Consider the following 22,792-nt stretch of genomic DNA (forward strand, 5'->3'; position numbering starts at 1 on the left):
GCTCCTGGACTCTGAATGATCATTTAATGACATAAGAAGCCCATCATAAACTGGATGTTATCTGATCCATCAAGCCTAAAATTAGCTGTGCCCAGCAGCACTCCATTATTGAGTAGAAGAGGTATAGTCATATAGTGCTTGAGAAGGTCATGAAGGCACAAGAAAGTTACATACGAAGATTGCTCACAATAATAGTGTGTTGACTCCTGAGGCACTGTCTTAACAAGTCCCCATGACTCATGAAAAGGGCCCTATGATAGTTGACTGGGAAAGATAAAATTAAACCAGATTTATAGATGGCTATGGAGGATCTGTTGGCACTGATCAAGGGAAATTTTCCTCGTTATCTACTTTGGCTGAAAGAAGAGATGAGCTGAATCATCAATCTATTTATGAACAGAAGCCAACAACTTCGTCACGTTATCATGAACTGTAAATTAAGAACATTAGACAATCAGTGTCAAGGAAGTTTGAGAAATAACTAGAAGGACTGACCTCAAAATGGACCTAGAATATGAAGATATTGATGTTCCATGCAGTTGCTTAGTCAAGACCCTTGTGTAGAAGTATCTTTCAATAATCAAAGGTTAAAGCACTCATTCCACGATTTTGTGAAAAAGTGATCATGACAACAGGGATGAAGATTATGTGAGGATTAGGATAACATGGAGTTTTATTCAGAAAGGCTGACTTGGATCCTAACAGTGCTTATGTGACAAATTTGCTAGCAGTGAATGACCAACCCTGAACCAGCCAGCCTTATGGAACAGGTGAATACCCTATGGAAAATCCAGTTAAAGCACTACTTAGGAAGCAATACCTGTCAAGGTTAGGTTGTTATTTTTTTTAGAATACAGCAGGATTCTAGTAGGAAATACAGGTTACACTCACACAGGGTAATTGTAAAGAGTTGAGCAAATATTTACAAAGTTATAGGTAGAGTTATGGGAAACCAGACTTGGTACAGAACCCAGAGGATGGCAACAATTGGGAGTCACTTCCACCTCTATGCCTGAAGGGACAAAGAAGGAAAAGGTTACCCAAACTCAGAAAGAGAAGCCAAATGAAAAAAAGCAAAACTTTTAAGAATTAAAGCCTTAGGGAGAGAGGTATAGCTACCCTGAAGTGACCCACCAGCAAGAGAGCCAAAAGAATACATTTCACAAACCCCTTCTCCTACCCTCCAATCTACTGTTGATACCTCTCACTAGCAAAACCATATAGGAAGCCACAGGACAAGAGAGCCTGTTGATGTAATCCACATGATTTACATACGAGTCTCTTACGGAACAGAGGAGGGTGAAGAGCAGGTAGAGAAGGAAACCAGAGGGGAAAAGGAAAAATACTCAGCCTATATTCTCAGTAACTGACAAGACTACCCAAGATTAGAACTGTAGATATGTTCAACAAGACGTTTAGGACTTTATTAAGAACAAAAGAGTAAACAGAATAACTAGAGATAAAAGATTTCAGATCCTCTTTTGTCAGAAGTTACTGCCACAAGGGACGGCAAAAGAAAAGAGCCGAAAGACACACATTCTATATTTCAGAGTCAGAAATGGGAGGGGTGAGAGTAAAAGGTAAAAGAGGGAAAACATATTTTAAAGAAAGATTAAATAGGCACACACACACACACACACTCACACAACAACAACAACATCAACAACAACAGCAACAGCAACAACAAACCCAAGGAAGTGAAAGAAAATGGAAAAACAGCCAAATTGCCAAGAAACTAAATCAGTTTTTCACAGCATCTTTGTTGTATTCTTTATTAGCAAAACCGACTCTAAGCTGCTTACCTTAACATACTTTTTCTAGTTATTCTAGATGTTTGCCTATCACTATTCATGATCTGTTTAAGGTTTTGATTCACACTAGAAGATGTGTCTTTCTGCTTTTTTAAGGTAAAGAAGTAGTTAGAAATAATGAGGACAGAAATTTATTTGTTCTTTTCTTCATTCATTCCACAAATATTTTTCAGCACCTACTATGTGTCAGCACTATGCTAGACCCTGGTTGTATAAAGGTTCTTGCTAGAGGAGCCTAGAGTCTATCGGGGGAAAGAGATCTTAATGAATAAATTGCACAAACATGAAATTTCAATTCTGACAAGTACTGCAAAGAAGCAATAAATGGCACAAAGCCAGGGATTCATAGAAGCAAATGACCAAATGAGAGAGGTCGGGGATGATGTCCCTGAAGAGGTAATGCAGGAGCTGAGACCTGAAAAACTAATGGAGGCACAAAGAGGCTTCCATTAGAGGGATACATGGAAAAAGGCCCTGTGTGGGGTAGGGCATGGTGGGTACTAGAAAGGAAAAGGAAAACACTGTGGTGCATACACAGGCTGTCACATGTGGATGGACAGGCAGTATCTTGGGTTATTTTCTATAATGAACTACAGAGAGATGGTTTTAGCATAATAAGGTTGTCACAGTCAGCATACAACCCACAGCAGAGGCGCTGTTCTCTTCCTATTCAAATTTTCCTTGAAAAAGTCAAGGTCACCATATATTCAGTGTCACTCATCTTGGTGTTTGCTTAATTGTAGTTCCATAATTGGCAACATACCCTTACTTCATATGAAGGAAGATCTCTCATCATTCCTGAAAATTGACATAATTTATTACATCTGAAAATGCTACATGGAATATTCACTAATATCTACTAGCAAATGCACCTTTTTTTCATGGGAAATCGTTTGAGGTCTTCCTGGCCAAAGCAAAACAAAACAAAGAATAAGATACTGCCTAACGTTTTATTTACTCTATAGGACAAGCACTAACTAAAGGAAAAAACCCAAATCTATGTATCGATTAGCATAAAGAACATGCTCCTCTTTTTAGTGTGTACTTAATAGGCTAATTTTGCAAACAACCACTGAATGTAAACAATGACACTGCCGCAGAGTAAACACATACTCAGGCTCACGTGGTTAAGATGAAACTGTTAGAGTATTCATTGTTTTTGCTTGCAAAAGAATACCCACTTCCCACTGACTCTTCTGACACTTGCTGTTTTAAGCCCAGTGTGTGAAATTAACAGGGGAAGAGGAGAGAAAAGCATTAGGAGAATATCATGGGGTTCTGCTCTGACCTCCTCTTAGTAATCTCTATTACTTACAAAGAATCCTCATCACCCTCTTCATTAAATAAAAGTCAATATTGTATGGTGGTTAAGAGCACAGGCTCTAAAATTAAATTGTCTGGGTTATTTTGGTGAATAAAACCAAATGACAAAGTGATATAGCAATCGATACAAATCTAGATCAATCATCCCCTAATTTTCTCACTGTCTTAGAAATAACTTCCAAAGACCACTTTTAGCTAAGCAGATACATTTGTGTGTGGGGGGGAGAGGGGTGGGGGTGGGGTTGGTGTATATAAGAGAAACAGAGGAGAAATTATTTGTAAAATACTACTTGAGTAATTCATAGCAGATAAGCAAAGGTTGGTAAAAGATGGGTGAAAATTTTACTCAAGAAAATTATCTTTCACTCCTATCAAGGAAATGTATGTTACTGAAGTACCAGGAGCAAGCATTATTATCTAGTATTAGCTCTCAATTTCAACATTTGCAAAGCATGTTCCTGTTGTGCTCTAGGGCTGAGTCAGAAGTTGCAGCCATTAAAAAGCCCTCTGTCAAGGAGAAAATGTGATTAGACCAACTGCTCGCACTGACACTTAAAAATTAACTGCAAATCTGTTTGGGGCAGCTAAGACATTCCCTAAACACTTGCTGGTTGGGAATGTTGGCTTTCAAATCATTATTTTGTATCCCTTAAAGGTACATTTTAACTGTTTTAATATGTGAGAAACAGGCCTGCCAAATTGTGCTTATGGCTTTTTAACACAAGCAATTTACAAATGCAATGAAGCAGATAATAGGACACATGATACCGAATTTGAAAATCTGTGTTGATGACACTTCTGCTGTAGAAACATTTTTGGAAGCAGCCCTGTATCCAGTTGCCTGGATAAGAAAAATGTTGTTTATCATTTCACAGGTGGCCTCTTCCACCCAATGGTGAGTTTAGGGTCATGTCCTTGAACACAAATCAGTCTCTCTCATGCTAACCATATTCCACTTGCAAAGATCTGGAATGCATGCATTCAGCAAAATAAAACAAACAGAAATAAATCTCACTCAATGCTAAAAAAATCTATTCAAGTAACAGTCAAAACTAAGTCTTTCCTTTCGTAAGATAAAGAATTCCAAAAAAAAAAAGGAAGTATAGGTATATAGTTTATTTAATAAATGTTTATATATTTGTAAAGAATGAAAAAGGACATTTAATACTGGTTCCGGTTGACACAACGGATTTTTCATTGATAAAAGCTTACTTGACTTCTGGGGAAAAGGATGGGAAGGACCCTAAGCTCACTTCTTTCCATGGATACAACCAGATAACATCCACATCAGTGTAAAAACCCAGAAAACTACTGAAAGACTGGGAGAGCAGACTCTCCATAGCTAAATGTAGTGAAGAGGCCACATGGAAAATATAGGAAGGGCAGAAACACAGTGGGGAGCTAAATGGACCCACACGACTGCCCATGGGAGGGATGCATGTCATGCGCACAGGGAAGAAAGAAAAACAGAACCTTCCACTCCAGGCAGGGGGCCTGCACTTTGAATATGAATACCCATAATATTTAGCTTTGAAAACCATAGGGGCCTAATTTCATAAGGTCTTATTATCATGGGGCTTAACATCTGGAACTTCAAAATCAGCTGCTTGGCTCTAGGAGGGCCAAAGGATGATAAACCAGAGTCCCCACCCTTAAGGAAACAGTATAACAAATAGCAACTCTGAAATACAATATAGAAGTAGTTTTTTTTTTTAAGATTTTTATTTTTAAGTAATCTCTACACCCAACGTGGGATTCAAACTCACAACCGCAAGGTCAAGAGTTGCATGCTCTATTGACTGAGCCAGCCAAGCGTCCCTAGAAGCAGCACTTTTTAAAAATGCCTGGGGTACAGGGGATGGAGATGTATTTACTAATATCAGAGCCTGTGGTGGAGGGGCAGGGATCTTTGGGAGACTTCTCTAAGAACAACAGAGCTGGCAGGTGACATGTCCCTCCTCTGCAGGAACTAGTGCAGCCTGAACACTTTCCACCTAGTGTGCTAACAGTGTGCCTGCCCCTGTGGGCTTTTGCAGATCTGTCCCATCCATTAACAGCTTCAGCAGAAATTCCCCCAGGCAGCTGAAGGTCCACTCCTGAAGCGGACCGGTGAGGACACTGCTGGTACCCACACACTCTGCCCCCACGTTCACCTGTAGACCTGTGCTTCCAGTATTCCCTTCAGCAGAGAACACCCAAAGCAATGTCACAAGCCTGGCAGAGTGCAAGCAGCCCAGAGGGGCTAGTACAACTCCAAAGTGACTCCTAACCCAAGGAGAGGGGAAGATAACCACATGCACCAGACTGATTGGGGCCCCAGTAAGAGGCTGGGGGCAGACATCTGGTCCAAGTACAGCCCCATTCACCAACAAAAGCTTCTCAGGGGACAACACAAGGAAAGCACCTGCAGTTTGGTGCTACCTCAGCTCTAGCAAATACCTGGTCTAAATCAACTCAAGCACATGGCAGCCCCAGAATGGCCCACTACCACCATAGGAACCAAATGCTGCCCACAACAAACAAAGAACCATTGTAGACAAGTGGACTAAAGGCAAACACAGCTTACCCACAACAGCAAGACACATGGAACACGCATAGGAGATACCCCTGAAGCACCAGGTTCTGGTGAACAGGGGACATCACATTGCAAGGCACTATAGGACATCTTCTTCATAAGGCCACTACTTTCAAGAGCAAAAGACATAGCAGACTTTCCTAACACATAGAAACAGACATGGAGTGTTACACAAAATGAGGAGACAGAGGAATATGTCCCAAATAAAAGAACAGGACAAAATCACAGGGAGCTAAATATAATGGACATAAATAATAGATATGTCTGATAGAGAATTTAAAGTAATGGTCACAAAAATACTCAATGGACTTGAGAAAAGAGCGGAGGACCTAAGTGAGACCTTCAACAAAGAGACAGAAAACATAAAAAAAGAACAAATCAGAGATGAAGAAACAATAACTAAAACTAAAAATATACTAGATGTAATAAATAGTAGACTAGAGGAAGCAGAGAAACAAACCAGTGACCTGGAGGACAGAGTAATGGAAAGCAATTGAGCCAAATAGGAAAGAGAAAAAATAATACAAAATGAAAATAGACTTAGGGAACTCGGGAATACCATGAAGCATAATAACATTCACACTATATGGGTCCCAGAAAGAAGAGAGAGAGAGAGAGAAGGGGGCAGAAAACTTATCTGAGGAAATAACAGCTGAAAACTTCCCAAATCTGGAGAAGGAAACAGAAATCTAGATCCAGAAAGCACAGAAAATCTCCAATAAAAATCAACCAAGGGAGGTCCACACCAGGACATATAGTAATTAAAATGACAAAAAGTAATGATAAAGAGAGAATTTTAGAAGTAGCAAGAGAAAACAAAACAATTATATACAAGGGAAACTTTATAAGGCGATGAGCCAATTATTTTTCACAGAAACTTTGCAGCCCAGAAAGGGATGGTAGGATATATTCAAAGTGCTGAAAGAAGAAACGGGAACCCTCTTGCACTGTTGGTGGGAATGCAAACTGGTGCAGCCGCTCTGGAAAACAGTGTGGAGGTTCCTCAAAAAATTAAAAATAGATCTACCCTATGACCCAGCAATAGCACTGTTAGGAATTTACCCAAGGGATACAAGAGTGCTGAGGTATAGGGGCACTTGTACCCCAATGTTTATAGCAGCACTCTCAACAATAGCCAAATTATGGAAATAGCCTAAATGTCCATCAACTGACGAATGGATAAAGAAGATGTGGTTTATATATACAATGGGATACTACTTGGCAATGAGAAAGAATGAAATCTGGCCATTTGTAGCAATGTGGATGGAACTGGAGAGTGTTATGCTAAGTGAAATATGTCAGGCAGAGAAAGACAGATACCATATGTTTTCACTCATATGTGGATCCTGAGAAACTTAACAGAAGACCAGTGGGGAGGGGAAAGGGGGAAGAAAAAAAAAGTTACAGAGAGGGAGATAGGCAAACCATAAGAGACTCATAAATACAGAAAACAAACTGAGGGTTGATGCGGGTGGGGGAGAGGGGAAAGTGGGTGATGGGCATTGAGGAGGGCACCTGTTGAGATGAGCACTGGGTGTTGTATGGAAACCAATTTGACAATAAATTATTAAAAAAAAAAACAAAACCAATGTACTGAAAGAAAAAGACATGTAGCCAACAATGCTCTATCTAGCAAGGCTATCATTCAGAATAGAAGGAGAGATAAAAAATTTCCCAAACAAAAGTTAAAGGAATTTATCACTAAACACATTGGGCTCCATGCTGAACATGGAGTCTGCTTAAGATTCTCTCTCTTTGTCTCTCTCTGCCCCTCTCCCCTGCTCATGCTCTCTCAAAAAATTTTTTAAAAAGCAAAAATAAACTATTGGGACAACATCAAAATAAAAAGTTTATGCACAGCAAAGAAAACAATCAACAAAACTACCTACTGAAGGGCAACCTACTGAATGAGAAAAGGTATTTGCAAATGACATATCCAATAAAGTGTTAGTATCCAAAATATATAAAGATCTTATACAACTCAATATCCAAAACAACAAACAATCCAATTTAAAAATGTGCAGAAGACATAAACAGATATCGCTCCAAAAAAGATACACAGTAGACCACCAGACATAGGAGAGAATGTTCAACATCGTTAATCATCAGGAAAATGAAAATCAAAACCACAATGAAATATTACTTCACACCTGTAAGAATAGCAAAAATCAAAAACACAAGAAACACCAAGTTTCTTAGCTAGGATGTAGAGAGACAGGAACTCTCATGCGCTGTTGATGGAAATGCAAGCTGGTGCGGCCACTGCGGAAAACAATATGCAGGTTATGGAAGTTACTCAAAATATTAAAAATAGAACTACCATATGACCCAGTAATTCCACTACTGGGTATTTACCCAAAGAATATAAAAACACTAATTTGAAAAGATATATGTTTCTCTATGTTTATTGCAACATTATTTACAATAACTTAAGATATGGAAGCAGCCCAAGTGTCCATCGATAGATGAATGGATAAAGAAGTGATATATATACACACAACAGAATATTACTCAGCCTTAAAAAAGAATGAAACATTTCAATTTGTAATAACATAGGTATAGATAGTATACTGCTAACTGAAATAAGTGAAAGACAAAATATCTTATGATTTCACCCACATGTGGGAAAAAAAAAAAAGCCCACACCAACAAAAAGCAGACAAACCAAGAAACAGACTCAACTATAGAGAACAAACTGATGGTTATAGGTGGAGGGTGGGGATTGGTGAAATAGGGGAAGGGCATTAAGCATAGACTGATCAGGATGAGTGCTGAGTAATGTATCAAATTGTCAAATTACTATATTGTACACCTGAAACTAATATAACACTGTATGTTAACTATGCTGGAATTAAAATTTTTTAAAGAAAAACTTTTAATTTTTATTTATTTATTTTTAAAGTTTATTTTTGAGAGAGAGAAAGTGTGAATGGGGGGAGGGTGGAGAAAGAGAGGGAGAGTAAGAGAATCCCAAGCAAGCTCCACACTGTCAGCAGGGAGCCCGATGCAGGGCTCGAATCCATGAACCTTAAGACCATGACCTGAGCCGAAGTCAGATGCTTAACCGACTGATCCACCCAGGCACCCCAAAAGAAAACTTTTTTAAAAAAGAAAAGCTTACTAGAACAACTTTAAAAATAAAGGAGGTGAGTCTGGGTGGCTCAACTGGTCAAGCACCTCTTTTGGGTTTGGCTCAAGTCATGATCTCACAGGTTTTTGTTCAAGCCCTGTGTCAGGCTGGCAGTGCAGAGCCTGCCTGAGATTCTCTCTATCTGCCCCTCCTTTATGTTCTCTCTCAAAATAAACAAACTTAAAAAAAATAAAATATGGGAACTAGAATGCTTTATATTTCTTACTTTTTTATTGGAAGAAATGGTTTTCCTGTGCTAAAACAATGTTTCCAAGCCGTGATCAGATAGGCATGCTCATTTTTGTTCCCAAGTAGACTAAAAACATAGTGGGACATCCTATCAGAGCCACTGCCCATCACCAGTTTCCCCTTACCATGAACATTAGGATCCTACCACCAAGCTCACAAACTATAACAGGACACCTGGGGAGGCATAACTTATTTAATTACACTTATTTATTAGTAAGATGAACTGTTCGTTGCTTCCATGTATAGACAGAATCAAAGTCACCTTGGAATTATTTTTGTTCCTCAAAAGGTCAGTTGAGTGACCTCTCAGTTAAGAAAACACGGTTTCTCCATTTTTTTTTTATACTCCTTGGTTTGGGGAGGATCAATTTTCTTTATAAGAAAGAAGAACTCAAACTTTTCTCCCTGAGATTTTAATTTAGGATGGAAACGACTGACCTTGAATTAGGTCTTAGGGCCAAAAGGAATTCAAATACTACAAAAGGGAACCTGCCTTGAAGGCAGAGACTGAGCTGGTACTTAGGCATCATAAGGGCCTAAAAGAGTAGGGGCTGCATTCAGACACTAGTCATGCTTTGAGGAGAAATGACTGATCACTACCTAAAGACTTAAAAGCTATATTTTGGGGAGTATGTGGCTGGCTCACTCAGAGGAACATGTGACACTTGATCTTGGGGTCATGAGTTCGAGCCCCATGTTGGGTGTAGAGATTACTTAAATTTTTGTTTTTAGAGAGAGCACAAGTGGGGGGAGGGGCAGAGAGAGGGGAACAGAGGATCCGAAGAAGGCTCTCCGCTGACAGCAGCAAGCCCAATGTGGGGCTCAAAGTCACAAACCATGAGATCACGACCTGAGCTAAAGTCAGACACTCAACCGACTGAGCCACCAAGGTACCCCATTAAATAACATTTAAAAAAGCTCTATTTTTGGATCCTAGTGTAGGAAACCCTACAGTAGTAGAAGGATCCAGATGAGTAACTGACTAAGAAATGATACCAAATAGCACCAACAAAATGTCAGAGCTCCAGTAGACTATAAGGTTTCTCTCTCCACCTAGAAACTGGAAGTAAGACTTCACCTTCCTGGGCATTTTGGGGCAGTTAAAGTCAGGGAAGGGAATGATATGCTGGACTTCCTGAAGCAATGAATAGAAAAGTACACATGTGACTGTATTATTACCCCCATATACTTTAATACCAGAAATGATGGAGTCAAGTTTGACCACATTTAGATATTAACTTAGCTATTTTGTTTATTTTCTACCTCATCCTATGAAGGATTTAAGACTGAATTATGAAGAATTTAAGCCTCCTCCTCTCTGTACTTGGTACTTTCAGTCCTACTGAGAGGTCCAGTGGACCCATGATGACCTTCCTTTAATCTTTTGCAATGATCTATACATCACCGGCATGTCAAGGCCCTTAACTAGTCTTACTTGGCTTAGTTCATTTCTCTATTAAAGAAGCAATCCTAAGCTTTACCAGATTCAAGGGAAAGAGACACAGGCACATACCTCTTGGCAGAAAGAGGGGCAAAGAAGTCACAGCCATGTATTAAAACTACTATAGTCCAGCCTCTGGCCACACACTGTTTACATTCCCTCCACAATCAAATCCGTTGATACTCTCCCAAGGTCCTCAGAAGCCTCATCCAATTAAAGAATCAGGCTCAGGCTCAGGGTCTGGATCTCATCACCTAAGTAAGGCCCAGGTGTGGATGATGTTCTTCAGAGCTGGTGGTTCCCCTAAGCACAATCTTTAGCTAGATCGCTGAATTCATTAGGTACATTTCTTGCCTCCCACATTACCATCTGCAGCAGCAGGAGCAGCAATGCTGCCAAACTTTCAACACTATGTCACAAGGTGCCCTTCTCTCCTGTTTCTAATTGCATTTTTCTCACTTTCCTTCGAACTCTGACAGTTTCCTCAAAATCCATTGGGTTTCTGAACATGCCCTGGTTTGAAAACCAATGCCCATGTTTTAGGTTTTGTTAAGTAGCGTCCCTCTTCCAGGTACAAAATTTTGTTCTGCTTATCTGTTTTTACACCCCTAAACCCACTAGCTTCATACAACCATTTTATTCTGCTCATGATTTCAGCAGTTAGAAATCTGGGGAAGGCTCAGCTGGGGCTCTTGAGATCTTTCATGCAGTCACATGTTGCCGGGGGCTTCAATCATCTGAAAACCTTATGAAGCTGATGGCAAACACTATTTCTGGGAGCTCAGCTGAGCCTGCTGATCAAGTTCCCTACACAGGGCTTCTCCACGTGGTTTAGGCCTCTCACAGCATGGCGAGAGTTCTCGGCTTGTTTACATTATTTTACTTTCTTGTTAATTTCCTAGCATCTCAACTAACAGGGATAATTATCCCTAAGACGGAAAAACAAAAACAAACACAAACTTTGGACCCTAACTTCAGGTGCATCCCACGTAAACACAACGAACTAACACACTTAACTGGAAATACATTTGAAAAGAAAAGAAATATGACAAATTCCATGATTTGGATCATATGTGGAATTTAAGAAAACAAACAGGAAAAATAAAAAGACAAACCAAAAAAAACAAAACAAAAAAACCCCAAAAACCAACAACCAGACTTTTAACTATACACAACTGATGATTATCAGAGGGGAGGTGGGTGGAATAGGGGAAGGGGATTAAAAGTACACTTCCCTTGATAAGCACTAAGTAATGTATAGAATTGAATCACTGTATTGTACACCTGAAACTAGTATTTTAACTATACTAGAATTAATTTTTTTAAAGGGGAAGAAAAAGAAAAATTTATTAAATGTTAAAATTCTGCTATTATTGCGTAATGTTAGCACAAGGATAACAAAGGACAATTTGCATAATAAATATTCCAATTCTTTTTTCTAGCTAGTACAATAATTGAATAGCAACCATCAGTGAAGTGGGACAAAAGAGAGCTATTATCATAAACGTTAGTTTGATCTTTCAAGGAGATGTGATTACCTTCTATCCAGACTCCACTTCTGCTTTTCATTAGCAGAATGTCAAGTGCCTTTGTTGCATCCAAGTGTTACCTAGCTGGCCATATTCCCCATAAAGGGCAAAGAACAGGTTGTTTTTTTGTTTTTTTCCTCAGCTGAATTTGTGAGAAACATGGCTCTTTCATGGTAAAACTTCTTATGAAAAGAAATGGATGGAAGATATGCCTTAGAAGGTCCTGATCTAACAAAATGGCAAAAGATGTCAAACCACTATTAACCTTTAAAATAAAACTGCCAGTTGGTTTACCGGCAAAAACAGGTTTACCTGGGAATAGCAGAGCAAGCTACAACAAAACTGAAGAGGAACACTCCTTTAATAGGGCAAAAAAGGAAGTTGAGAGGGCTATTATAATCAAAAACTCAACTGGAGTAACCTGGGAATTGAAGTATAGTGGCTTTTCATGTGCTGAGTTGTGACTGTCTCTCATTGGCTGGGCTGTTGCTGGGGTGAGACTTTTCTTCCTTCTGCAGGGATAGTAAAGTAGCAGCTAAAGCAGGACTGACCTTGTTGAATCACTGTATTGTAAATCTGAAACTGCTATAACACTGTATGTTAACTATACTGGAATTAAAGTTTAAAAATAAAATAAAAATGCTTGTATCTTTTAAAATAAATAAGTAAAGTCCTACTGACTTGGGGGGTACCTCTCTTCCCATTGGCTGTGCAACCAATGACGAGTGGCAGGCATGAGAGCTCCTCTGTTGGCCTCCCAACTCCATCTTAAACAAGATTTCCTTGGGGCATTCAGTGGCTCAGTCGGTTAAGTGGCCAACTTGGGCTCAGATCATGATCTCAATGGTTCATGAGTTCAAGCCCCACATTTGTGCTGCTAGCTCAGAGCCTAGAGCGTGCTTCAGATTCTGCATCTCCCTCTCTGCCCCTCTCCCACTCACACTCTGTCTCTCTCAAAAATAAATCAGTTAAAATTTTTTAAAAAATATTTCCTTTTATTGATTTTCACACTACTTATAACATATTGGTGTGACTGAGATAACATCATCTTTCCTCAGGTGAAGGTATATATTCTTTCATGCCAAAAAATTTTTCACACTCCTGGTAACCTCTGCTAATCGTTTTCTGCCGTTCTTCCTTTAAATCCAATATAAGACATAACTGAAGAGGTAAGTTTATCTTAGACTAGTTAGACTATTTGTGGTTCAGGAATGAGAAAAGTATATAAATACACATATGTATACATATATATTCGGTAAATTTTGTGAGTCATTCGTTTTAATCAGTGGCATCAGGATTAATGTGGAAGAATCACTAAATCCAGTATTGAACACAGTTTTTCATTGAGGAACATTTATTCTCCAACTTATTTATATTAATTAAGGTATTTATAAACCAAATCCGGAGATCCTAAAGAAGCAAAATTCTTATTTTGCTCCAGAGGGAATGACGGTGTGCACTCCCACCCCTTTTCACTACTGTGTCAACAAGATAGTGGCAGTGGCTTTCCCAGTTCTATATAAGGACAGAACACATTTCTCTGTGGATTACAACACACTGGCTCTGAGATATGGAGGAGACTTATTTGTTATGCCAGAAGATCCCCTGATGGAAAGATTCCAGGCAAACTAAGAGATCCTTGTGAAGTTTCTGTGTGCATTCAAACTTAATAACCAAAATTATGGGTTGCCATAGAGAGATGATATAATAAATTAATTTAAAAACAATTTCTTAAAATTCAGAACTAGAATACACAATGGCAGCAAATGAAATACTGCCTAGCAGTATTATGTACTATTATTTGTATACCTGGATATCATTTCATTTACTTCTCACAACAGCCCTGCAAAGTAGGTAGTGTTCCTATATTTCACAGATGAGAAAATTGAGGTTAAGAAACCAACCCAAGTCCACCAAATAATGCAAGCAAACCCTAGATCGACTTGGCTCCAACTCCTTTCTCTTATGCAACCAATTTCAATTCTATGACAAAAAGTAAAAACAACCAAAAAAATCAGATCAGAAAAATGTGTCCCAAAGTTAGAGAAGCTAAAATTCTGTTAATTCTGTAAGGAAATTTATGTTGTAATATTCAATTTATAGACTGTGTAATGTGCTATAATGGCTTTAATGTTTTCAAGTTAAAATACTCTGAAGAAATAACCAAGGAATCTTCTGAAGGTCTTAGAAAACATTATTTAATTTTGTGGTTTATTCTCCTTTATTCTTCTCTCCCTACTTTTCTTCCTGCCTTACTTTTTTGAATTCTCCAATTCTGTATAGGTTTTGCATAATATTACTGAGATGATCTTTTGGAAATTAGTTTTAATTGCTATTCTCAAAGTATTTCCCTTATTGGGAGATAAAACTGAAGAACAGGGAAGAGCATTTTCCATTGTTTCCAATGTAGGCACAGCTACTTATGCATTCTATCCACACTAACTCTAGGCCATTCATTATTGGTACTAGAATTAATGAAGTTTTCTGGCCCCTGCTCTAATAATAATATATTAAAGTTTCCTAAGTCAGCATCTAAGGGGCAGGACTTAAGTCTCAAAGGGAATTAGTGATATATTTACATGCAATTGTGAAACTTTTTACAGAAAATATTCACTATCCTCTGCTAGTTTTTTAAAAATGTAAATAATTTGTATATTTATCCTCTTTATTTTCACTTTCATAGAAAAATCTTTAACCTAACAGTAAACAACAGAATATCTCTTTCTGGTAGGCAAAGACAATGAGACTTCTTAAACATCAATGAATTATGTGGTAAAATTCTTAATGATTGTTCCTTCTTTTAAATTTGCTTATAAAAAGAAAAGTTTATGTATTATCTCAACTAATCTAGGTCTTGGTACATATTAGTAAACAGCAACATGAACATAATTAGCAGCTTAACAGAATTTCAAAAGTAAAAATGATTAAAAAGAAACCATAAACTTTTTTCCTTCTTTATAATTGTACTTACTTAAGTAATTAGGGTTTGTCTTTGAATAAATTACTTTGTGTTTATTATTCATTGAATCTGCTACCCAATGAGTACTGGTGAGGCACATTCCCTCCAGAAAAGACAAGAATCAATAATAACAAGGCTTTGCGAAGAAAATGATTAATGTTAAAAATGGGACATTGACTTAGTTACTTCATCAGCAAATTTTACATATCTTCTATACCCGTATTTACTCACCCAAAAGTCCTAAAATAATGTAGCCAATAATGCACAGTATGAAGATTATGCAGCACAGAACATCTGTACAACTCCTAAAAACAAAAAGGAATAAAGAATTAAAAGCGATCCAACATGAAATCTTATTTAGTGAACAAATATGGGAAAGGGGAAAAATAATAATTGTGATATGCCATTTTATACCCAGTAATTCTGAAAGGTATATCAGATGTATTTCTGTAATCAAAGACTTCATTAGCAATGGAGTGGTCGTAGCTCCATGATTAAAGAAGTTTCCCCAGGATTCTTCACGTTTATTCTCTCTTGCTTCTTTATTTGTAAGATATTTTTAGAGACTGGACTATAACAACATCAACATATAAAACATCTATTTCTCCCTTTCTCCATTATCTTTCTATACACATATTTAAAGCATACTATTTATTAAATAAATGACCGACTACACAAACTTTCTATGCAACTATACTAACAATAGTAGAGGTGCAACTATACTAACAATAGTGTATCTAATGCATTAAAAAACAAAATGGCTCAAAACTGTACTTTTACCAACTATTCTATACATTAGATATTGTCAAATTAGGTTTAGAGAAAATCTGGCTTGATAGAGATTCAGTGATTTGCCAAGAATCACAAATCAGGCTAAAATCCAGTAGAGATGCTCAATTCTTTCAACTAAAGTATTTCCTACTTCTAATATTATATCTTGTTCAGCTTATAAGTGGTCTGGAAGGCCAAATGCTTGAAAGTGAAAAACAATACACCTATTCTCTACTTGAAAACTTAATGAAAAATGTATTCGTAAAGAAAAAAGATTAAATTATTTGAGAGGATTAAAAGTTGCACATGAGAACTTTCATAGCAAAAACTTCTGGCTCTTGAGGGCATATGGATATATGCTCTAATATTTTAGCACAGGGAGGTTGAAGTTACACACTATTTTTTGTGATGGTGGTAGTAATAATGACGAATAGAAGTAACAGACACAATAATACCTTACATTGATAAAGCCCTACTATACCTTTACTGCATTCACATACATTGTGAATTTCTTAAGGATACCTTTAGGTTTTTAGGTGAGTTGACTTATTTAAGGTCCATGAGAGAGAGGTAGAGAGAGGGTAAGGTAAACCAAATATCTAGGTCTCCAATGTCTAACCCTTTTAATTTAGTACTTATTCTAATATTATTTCAATTTTCTGTAAAGCCTCAAGTTAGCCATATCTAAAATTTTTTCACATGTTCCTATTACCTCAATAGGAAACAAATCTTTCATAGAGAAAGTTAATCATGCTCAATCCAGAAACAAACTATCATTTGCTTAAATCCAAATACAACCCAGGAATTTTAAATTTCATTTTGTCTAAGAATTATGAGAATAGTAGTAAAAAGGGAAGAAACAGGTGCTCTAGCTTTCTTTCTTTGACAGTCACTGAAAAGCAAAAAACTGCTTGGGGGTGAGGTGAGTATCTGGTTCACATGAATTCCGACATATCCTGTTCAGGATCAGGTTTTCATCCTGTCAGAGGGGTTGTTAAATTGAGAGCAGTTGTTAAATTAGTGTGATGCCTGCAGTTAGGGAACTAAAGGAGGGAAAATTAGAATGCTGGTGTGCCTTAATTAGAAATCTTGGAGTTGTCAAAGCCCTTGTGTTTAATAATAACTACCAAGAAGAGGGAGAGTGGGTGTGACCAGAAGCATCAGCCAAATTGGCCACCATCTTGTAATTATTTATCTATAATATGTTTATATCTATATACTCACATTATATATAATATGTACTATAATGTTTTTTATAATAAACTAATATTACATAGCATTATAATGTTACATATTTATGATGCTATGTCGCAAGCACAAGGAAGGGTAAACATACTAGAAAGATGAATGTAGGAAACTTACCAATCTGAAAGGACAAGACACAAAGAAGCAGACCCCAAAAGGAAATTTTTTATTTTTTCAACGTTTATTTATTTTTGGGACAGAGAGAGACAGAGCATGAACGGGGGAGGGGCAGAGAGAGAGGGAGACACAGAATCGGAAACAGGCTCCAGGCTCTGAGCCATCAGCCCAGAGCCCGACGCGGGGCTCGAACTCACGGGCCGCTAGATCGTGACCTGGCTGAAGTCGGACGCTTAACCGACTGCGCCACCCAGGCGCCCCCAAAAGGAAATTTTTTAAGACTAAAAGCCACACTCATCAGCTACTGGCACTGATGAACAGGCATTAGTTGGAGTTTTGGCCCAATTTAGGTTTTACACTATGGTTTCTCTCTTTTTTGGTGCCAAGGACAGGCTGCAGCACCACGGACTACTCCAGGCCTACACAACCATCCCCCAGCAGTTCCTATCATAGTGGAATAGCATTTCTCAATAATTCACACTTTCAGGTGTTGGGGATTATATTCTGAGACCAGGGAGGATAATGTATTCAAGTCTGCTTTGTTTTTCTGGTACACAGATTTAGAGAAAGAGTGAACCATACCCCCTGGCCAGACTGCTTAATTTTATATTATTTAAACACAAAAGAATGGTGAACAAACTGAAAATTATGAATAGAAAATTCATCTCAAAAAGCAGGAGAGTTTTTCTAGATAAAACATTCCTGTTTCTGAATTTGTTCCTGTAGTGATTTGTTTCCTTTTTTCTGTTTTTGTTTGTTTTTTCATGGTCCAGTCTATTTATTTAAGTTATCTCCTCCTAAAGCAAAGGGATGGAATATCAGTATACTGGTCATCATTCAACACAACTAAGGAAGTTGAGTTTAAGGTCCCATATACTTTTCTCCTCCCTGTGCAGAGTCATGGTCCAGACCAGTGCTGTGCTCCCCACTGGGTAGTGGTCCAAGTTCTCTTTATTCATCTTCATAGCCAGTCAGAAGTGGATTCACGTGAGCGTTATGAAATAGAGTATAATTACCATCTCCCCATGTAAAGGGCTTGGACCTGATGCGGAGATGGGAGTAGGTGACAAAGAACTCTGCTCTCTTGTGCTCTCATGGTGTGACTTCAGGAAGATGTTCAGCACTATCAATCCCATGCCGCAAAGCACTACAAAGTAGGTGAAGGCATTCCACAGGCGAGCTGAACCCTCATCACTGTGGTTGCCACTCCACCTGGACCCGTTCAACTATGCCCAGGACCCACCTAGCAGCCCCAAAATCTGGCACCCAGCTGCCTCTGCCATTTTCAACATGAACCTCTCTGTTACTTTAGAAATTTCCTCTTAAAATAGGGGTGTGGGTGTGTGCCCACGTGTGTGTAAAATCAGGAAATTACAATTACCTGCCATTTTTCCCCATTAATGCTTTTCTCCCTTTCCTTACATATACTCCATCCGGGGCGGGTGGGGGCGGGGAATACTGTTTAGGAAGCTATTGGGAGCACCTGGGTAGCTCGGGTCACTATCTCACTGTTGATGAGATACAGCCCCTCTTGGAGCTTTGTGCTCACAGTGAAGAGCCTGCTTGGGATTCTCTCTCTCTCTCTCTCTCTCTCTCTCTCTCTCTCTCTCTCTCTCTCAAAATAAATAATAAAGAAACTTAAAAAAATAGAAAACTATTGGAAAATTGAATTTGGACAAAATATCAAATATAACTTGGGCACCATTTTGTGAGGAACATAGCAGAAGCTTAATTCAAATTTTTAGAAGTCGTAGCATCTTATTGTTCATCTCTTTTTATTTCAGGGCATCTGTCATAATCCTAAGTATTCTATAGGAAATGAGTTGTTTTTATTTTTATTTTTTCAAGTTTTAATTTAAATTCCAGTTACTTAATGTACAGTGTAACATTAGTTTCACATGTAGAATTTAGCTGTTCATCACTTACATATAACACCCAATGCTCATCACAAGTGCCCTTATTAATGCCCATCACCCATTTAACCCATCCCTCACAACCACCTCCCCTCCAGTAACTCTGTTTGTTCTCCACAGTTGAGAGTCTGTTTTCTGGTTTGCCTCTCTCTTTCCCCCACTATGTTCATCTGTTTTGTTTCTTAAATTCCACTTATGAGTGAAATCCTAAGTATTTGTCTTTCTCTGCCTTATTTCGCTTAGCATAATACTCTCTAACTCAATCCACATCCATACAAATGGTAATATTTCATTCTTCTTATGGCTGAGTAATTATCCATTGTGTGTGTGCATATACACATATATATACACACACACCATATCTTCTTTATCCATTCACCAGTCATTCGGCATTTGGGCTCTCTCCATAGTTTGACTATTGTTGATGAAGTTACTATAAACATCAGGGTGTATGTATTTCTTCAAATCAGTATTTTTGTAACCTTTGGGTAAACACCCAGTAGTGCAATTGCTGGATCATAAGGGTAGTTCTATTTTTATCTTTTTGACAAACCTCTATACTGTTTTCCAGAGTGGCTGCACCAGTTTGCGTTCCCACCAACAGTGAGAGGGTTTCCCTTACTCCTCATCCTGGCCAACACCTGCTGGTTTCCTATGTTGTTAATTTTAGCCATTCTGACAGGTGTGAGGAGATATTTCTCTGTAGTTTTGATTTGTATTTCTCTGATGATTAGTGATGTCACACATCTTTTCATGTGTCTATTAGCCATCTGTATGTCTTTTTTGGGAAAATGTCTATTTATGTCCTCCCATTTTTTAGCTGGGTTATTTCTTTGGGGAGGGTGTTAAGTTTGGTAAGTTCTTTATGGATTTTGGATATTAATCCTTTATCAGACATGTCCCTTACAAATATCTTCTCCCATTCTAAAGGTTGCCTTTTAGTTTTCTTGATTGTTTCCTTCACTATGCAGAAACTTTTTATCTTAAGTCCAAATAGTTCGTTTTCTATTTCCCTTGCATCCAGTGACATGTATAGTAAGAAGTTGCTGTGGCCAAGGTCAAAGAGGTTGCTGCCAGTGTTCTCCTCTAGGATTTTGATGGTTTCCTGTCTCACATTTAGGTCTTTCATCCATTTTGAGTTTATCTTTGTGTATGGTGTAAGAAAGTGGCCCAGTTTCATTCTTCTGCATGCTGTTGTTTAATTCTCCCAGCACCATTTGCTAAAGAGACTCTTTTTCCATTGGATATTCTTTCCTGCTTCATCAAAGATTAGTTGACCATATGGTTGTGGGTCCATTTCTGGTTTTTCTATTCTGTTTCATTGATCTATATGTCTGTATTTGTGCCAGTACCATACTGTCTTGCTCAATACAACTTTGTAATATAGCTTGAAGTCCAGAATCATGATATCTCCAGCTTTGTTTTTCTTTTTAGGATTGCTTTGGCTATTTGGGGGTTCTTTTGGGGTTTCATACAAATTTTAAGATTGTTTGTTCTAGCTCTGAGAGAGATGTTCTTAGTATTTTGATAGGGATTGCATTAAATATGTGGATTGCTTTGGGTAGTGTAGACATTTTAATAACATTTGTTCTTCCAATCCATGAGCATGGAATGTTTTCCCATCTCTTTGTGTCCTCCTCACTGTCTTTCATAAATGTTTTCTAGTTTTCAGAGTACAAATATTTTACCTCTATGGTTAGGTTTATTCCTAGGTATCTTGTGGGTTTGGATGCAATTTGTAAATGGATTCCTTCCTTGATTTCTCTTTCTGCTGCTTCATTATTGGTCTATAGAAATGCAAAAGATTTCAGTGTGTTGATTTTATATCCTATGACTTCACTAAATTAGTGTATCAGTTCTAGCAATTTTTTTGGAGTCTTTTGGGTTTTCTATATAGAATATCATGTCATCTGCAAATAGTGAAAGTTTGACTTCTTCCTTGCTAATTTGGGTGCCTTTTGTTTCTTTTTGTTGTCTGATTGCTGAGGCTAGGACTTCCAGTACTATGTTAAATAACAGTGGTGAGAGTGGACATCCTGAGGAAAAGCTCTCAGGTTTTCCTCATTAGGGATGATATTAGCTATTGGGTTTTTTACATGTGGCCTTTATGATGAGTTATGTTCCCTCTATCCCTACTTTGTTGAGGGTTTTTATCATGAATAGACGTTGTACTTCGTCAAATACTTTTTCTGCATCTATTGAGAGGATCAAATGGTTCTTATTCTGTCATTAATATTGTGTATCACGTTGATTGATTTGAGAATATTGAACCACACTTGCAACCCAGGAGTAAATCCCACTTGATCGTGGTGAGTGACTCTCTTAATGTACTGTTGGATTCAATTTGCTAGTATCTTGTTGAGAATTTTTCCATCCATGTTCATCAGGGATCTTGGCCTGTAGTTCTTCCTTTTAGTGGGGTCTTTGTCCAGTTTTGGAATAAGGGTATTGCTGGTCTTACAGAATGAGTCTGAAAGTTTTCTTTCCATTTCTGTTTTTTTTTTTTTTTTAAGAACAGTTAGAGAAGAATAGGTATTAATTTTTCTTTAAATGTTTGGTAGAGGGGCGCCTGGGTGGCACAGTCGGTTGCAGTCGGTTAAGCGTCCGACTTCAGCCAGGTCACGATCTCGCGGCCCGTGAGTTCGAGCCCCGCGTCGGGCTCTGGGCTGATGGCTCAGAGCCTGGAGCCTGTTTCCGATTCTGTGTCTCCCTCTCTCTCTGCCCCTCGCCCGTTCATGCTCTGTCTCTCTGTGTCCCAAAATTAAATAAACGTTGAAAAAAAAATTTAAAAAAAAAAATAAATGTTTGGTAGAATTCCTCTGGGAAGCCATCTGAGCCTGGAATTTTGTTTGTGGGGAGATTTTTGATTCTGATTCAATTTCTTTGCTCATTATCGGTCTGTTGAAGTTTTTTATTTCTTCTTGTTTCAGTTTTCATAGTTTATATGTCTCTAGGAATTTTTCCATTTTTTTCCAGATTGTCCAATTTGGTGGCATATAATTTTTCATAATATTCTCTGATAATTGTATTTCTGTGGTGTTTGTTATTTCTCCCCTCTGATTTGTGATTTTATTTATATGGGTCCTTTCTCTTTTCTTTTTTGATTAAGTCTGGCTAGGGGTTATCAATTTTATTAATTTTTTCAGAGAACCAGCTCCTGGTCTCATTGATCTGTTCTACTGTTGTTATAGTTTCTGTATCATTTCTGGTCTTGAAACTCGAAGTCAACCACGGGAAATGAGTTATTTTTAAAAACTAAAGATTTCATTTGGATAATTTTAAGATTCTCAAGACAGTTATAGAAATAACTAGGTGATACCAGCTCATGGTTGGAAATCATTCTGAATCATATTTTAGCTAGAGACCTCTCATAGCTGTACCTATACCTCAGGTGGATTCATTTTTACTTTCATAGAAAGTACTAAGAACCATTGTGCTAAACTAAAATGTGTTGCATCCCACCGGGTCCCAGAAAGAAGAAAGAAAGAATAGTTAAAGAGAAATATGCCCCAAGTCTCTCCCTCACCCTACCTCCAAATCAAAGAACAACTTTTTCAAAACAAGATGCTCACTTTCACATTTATCAGAAAGCTATTCAAAACCCTATTCAGATTGAGCTGCCCTGGGGTAAAAGTATTTTCAAAAGTTAAACTACAGAAATACCATTTCTAACATATCTATTTTTCCAAATTGCAATATGAAGAATATGATCCCAATTGTATTATGTGT

The 22,792-nt window shown here is 38.0% G+C and overlaps 1 protein-coding gene across 7 annotated transcripts in view; it reads right to left on the reverse strand.

Annotated features, from left to right (window-relative positions):
• The window catches only part of SLC44A5 (solute carrier family 44 member 5), a 380,599-nt gene that overhangs the window by 89,209 nt on the left and 268,598 nt on the right, over positions 1–22,792 (reverse strand). For all 7 annotated transcript variants that reach the window (XM_040470674.1, XM_040470676.1, XM_040470673.1 and 4 more), the window contains one exon: positions 15,249–15,322. In XM_040470674.1, the coding sequence (XP_040326608.1) occupies positions 15,249–15,322 (74 nt within the window). The remainder of the gene's footprint in view (positions 1–15,248; positions 15,323–22,792) is intronic.

The sequence above is a fragment of the Herpailurus yagouaroundi genome, unplaced genomic scaffold (assembly GCF_014898765.1).
Source record: "Herpailurus yagouaroundi ecotype Mexico unplaced genomic scaffold, PumYag 77, whole genome shotgun sequence".
Taxonomy (NCBI): domain Eukaryota; kingdom Metazoa; phylum Chordata; class Mammalia; order Carnivora; family Felidae; genus Herpailurus; species Herpailurus yagouaroundi.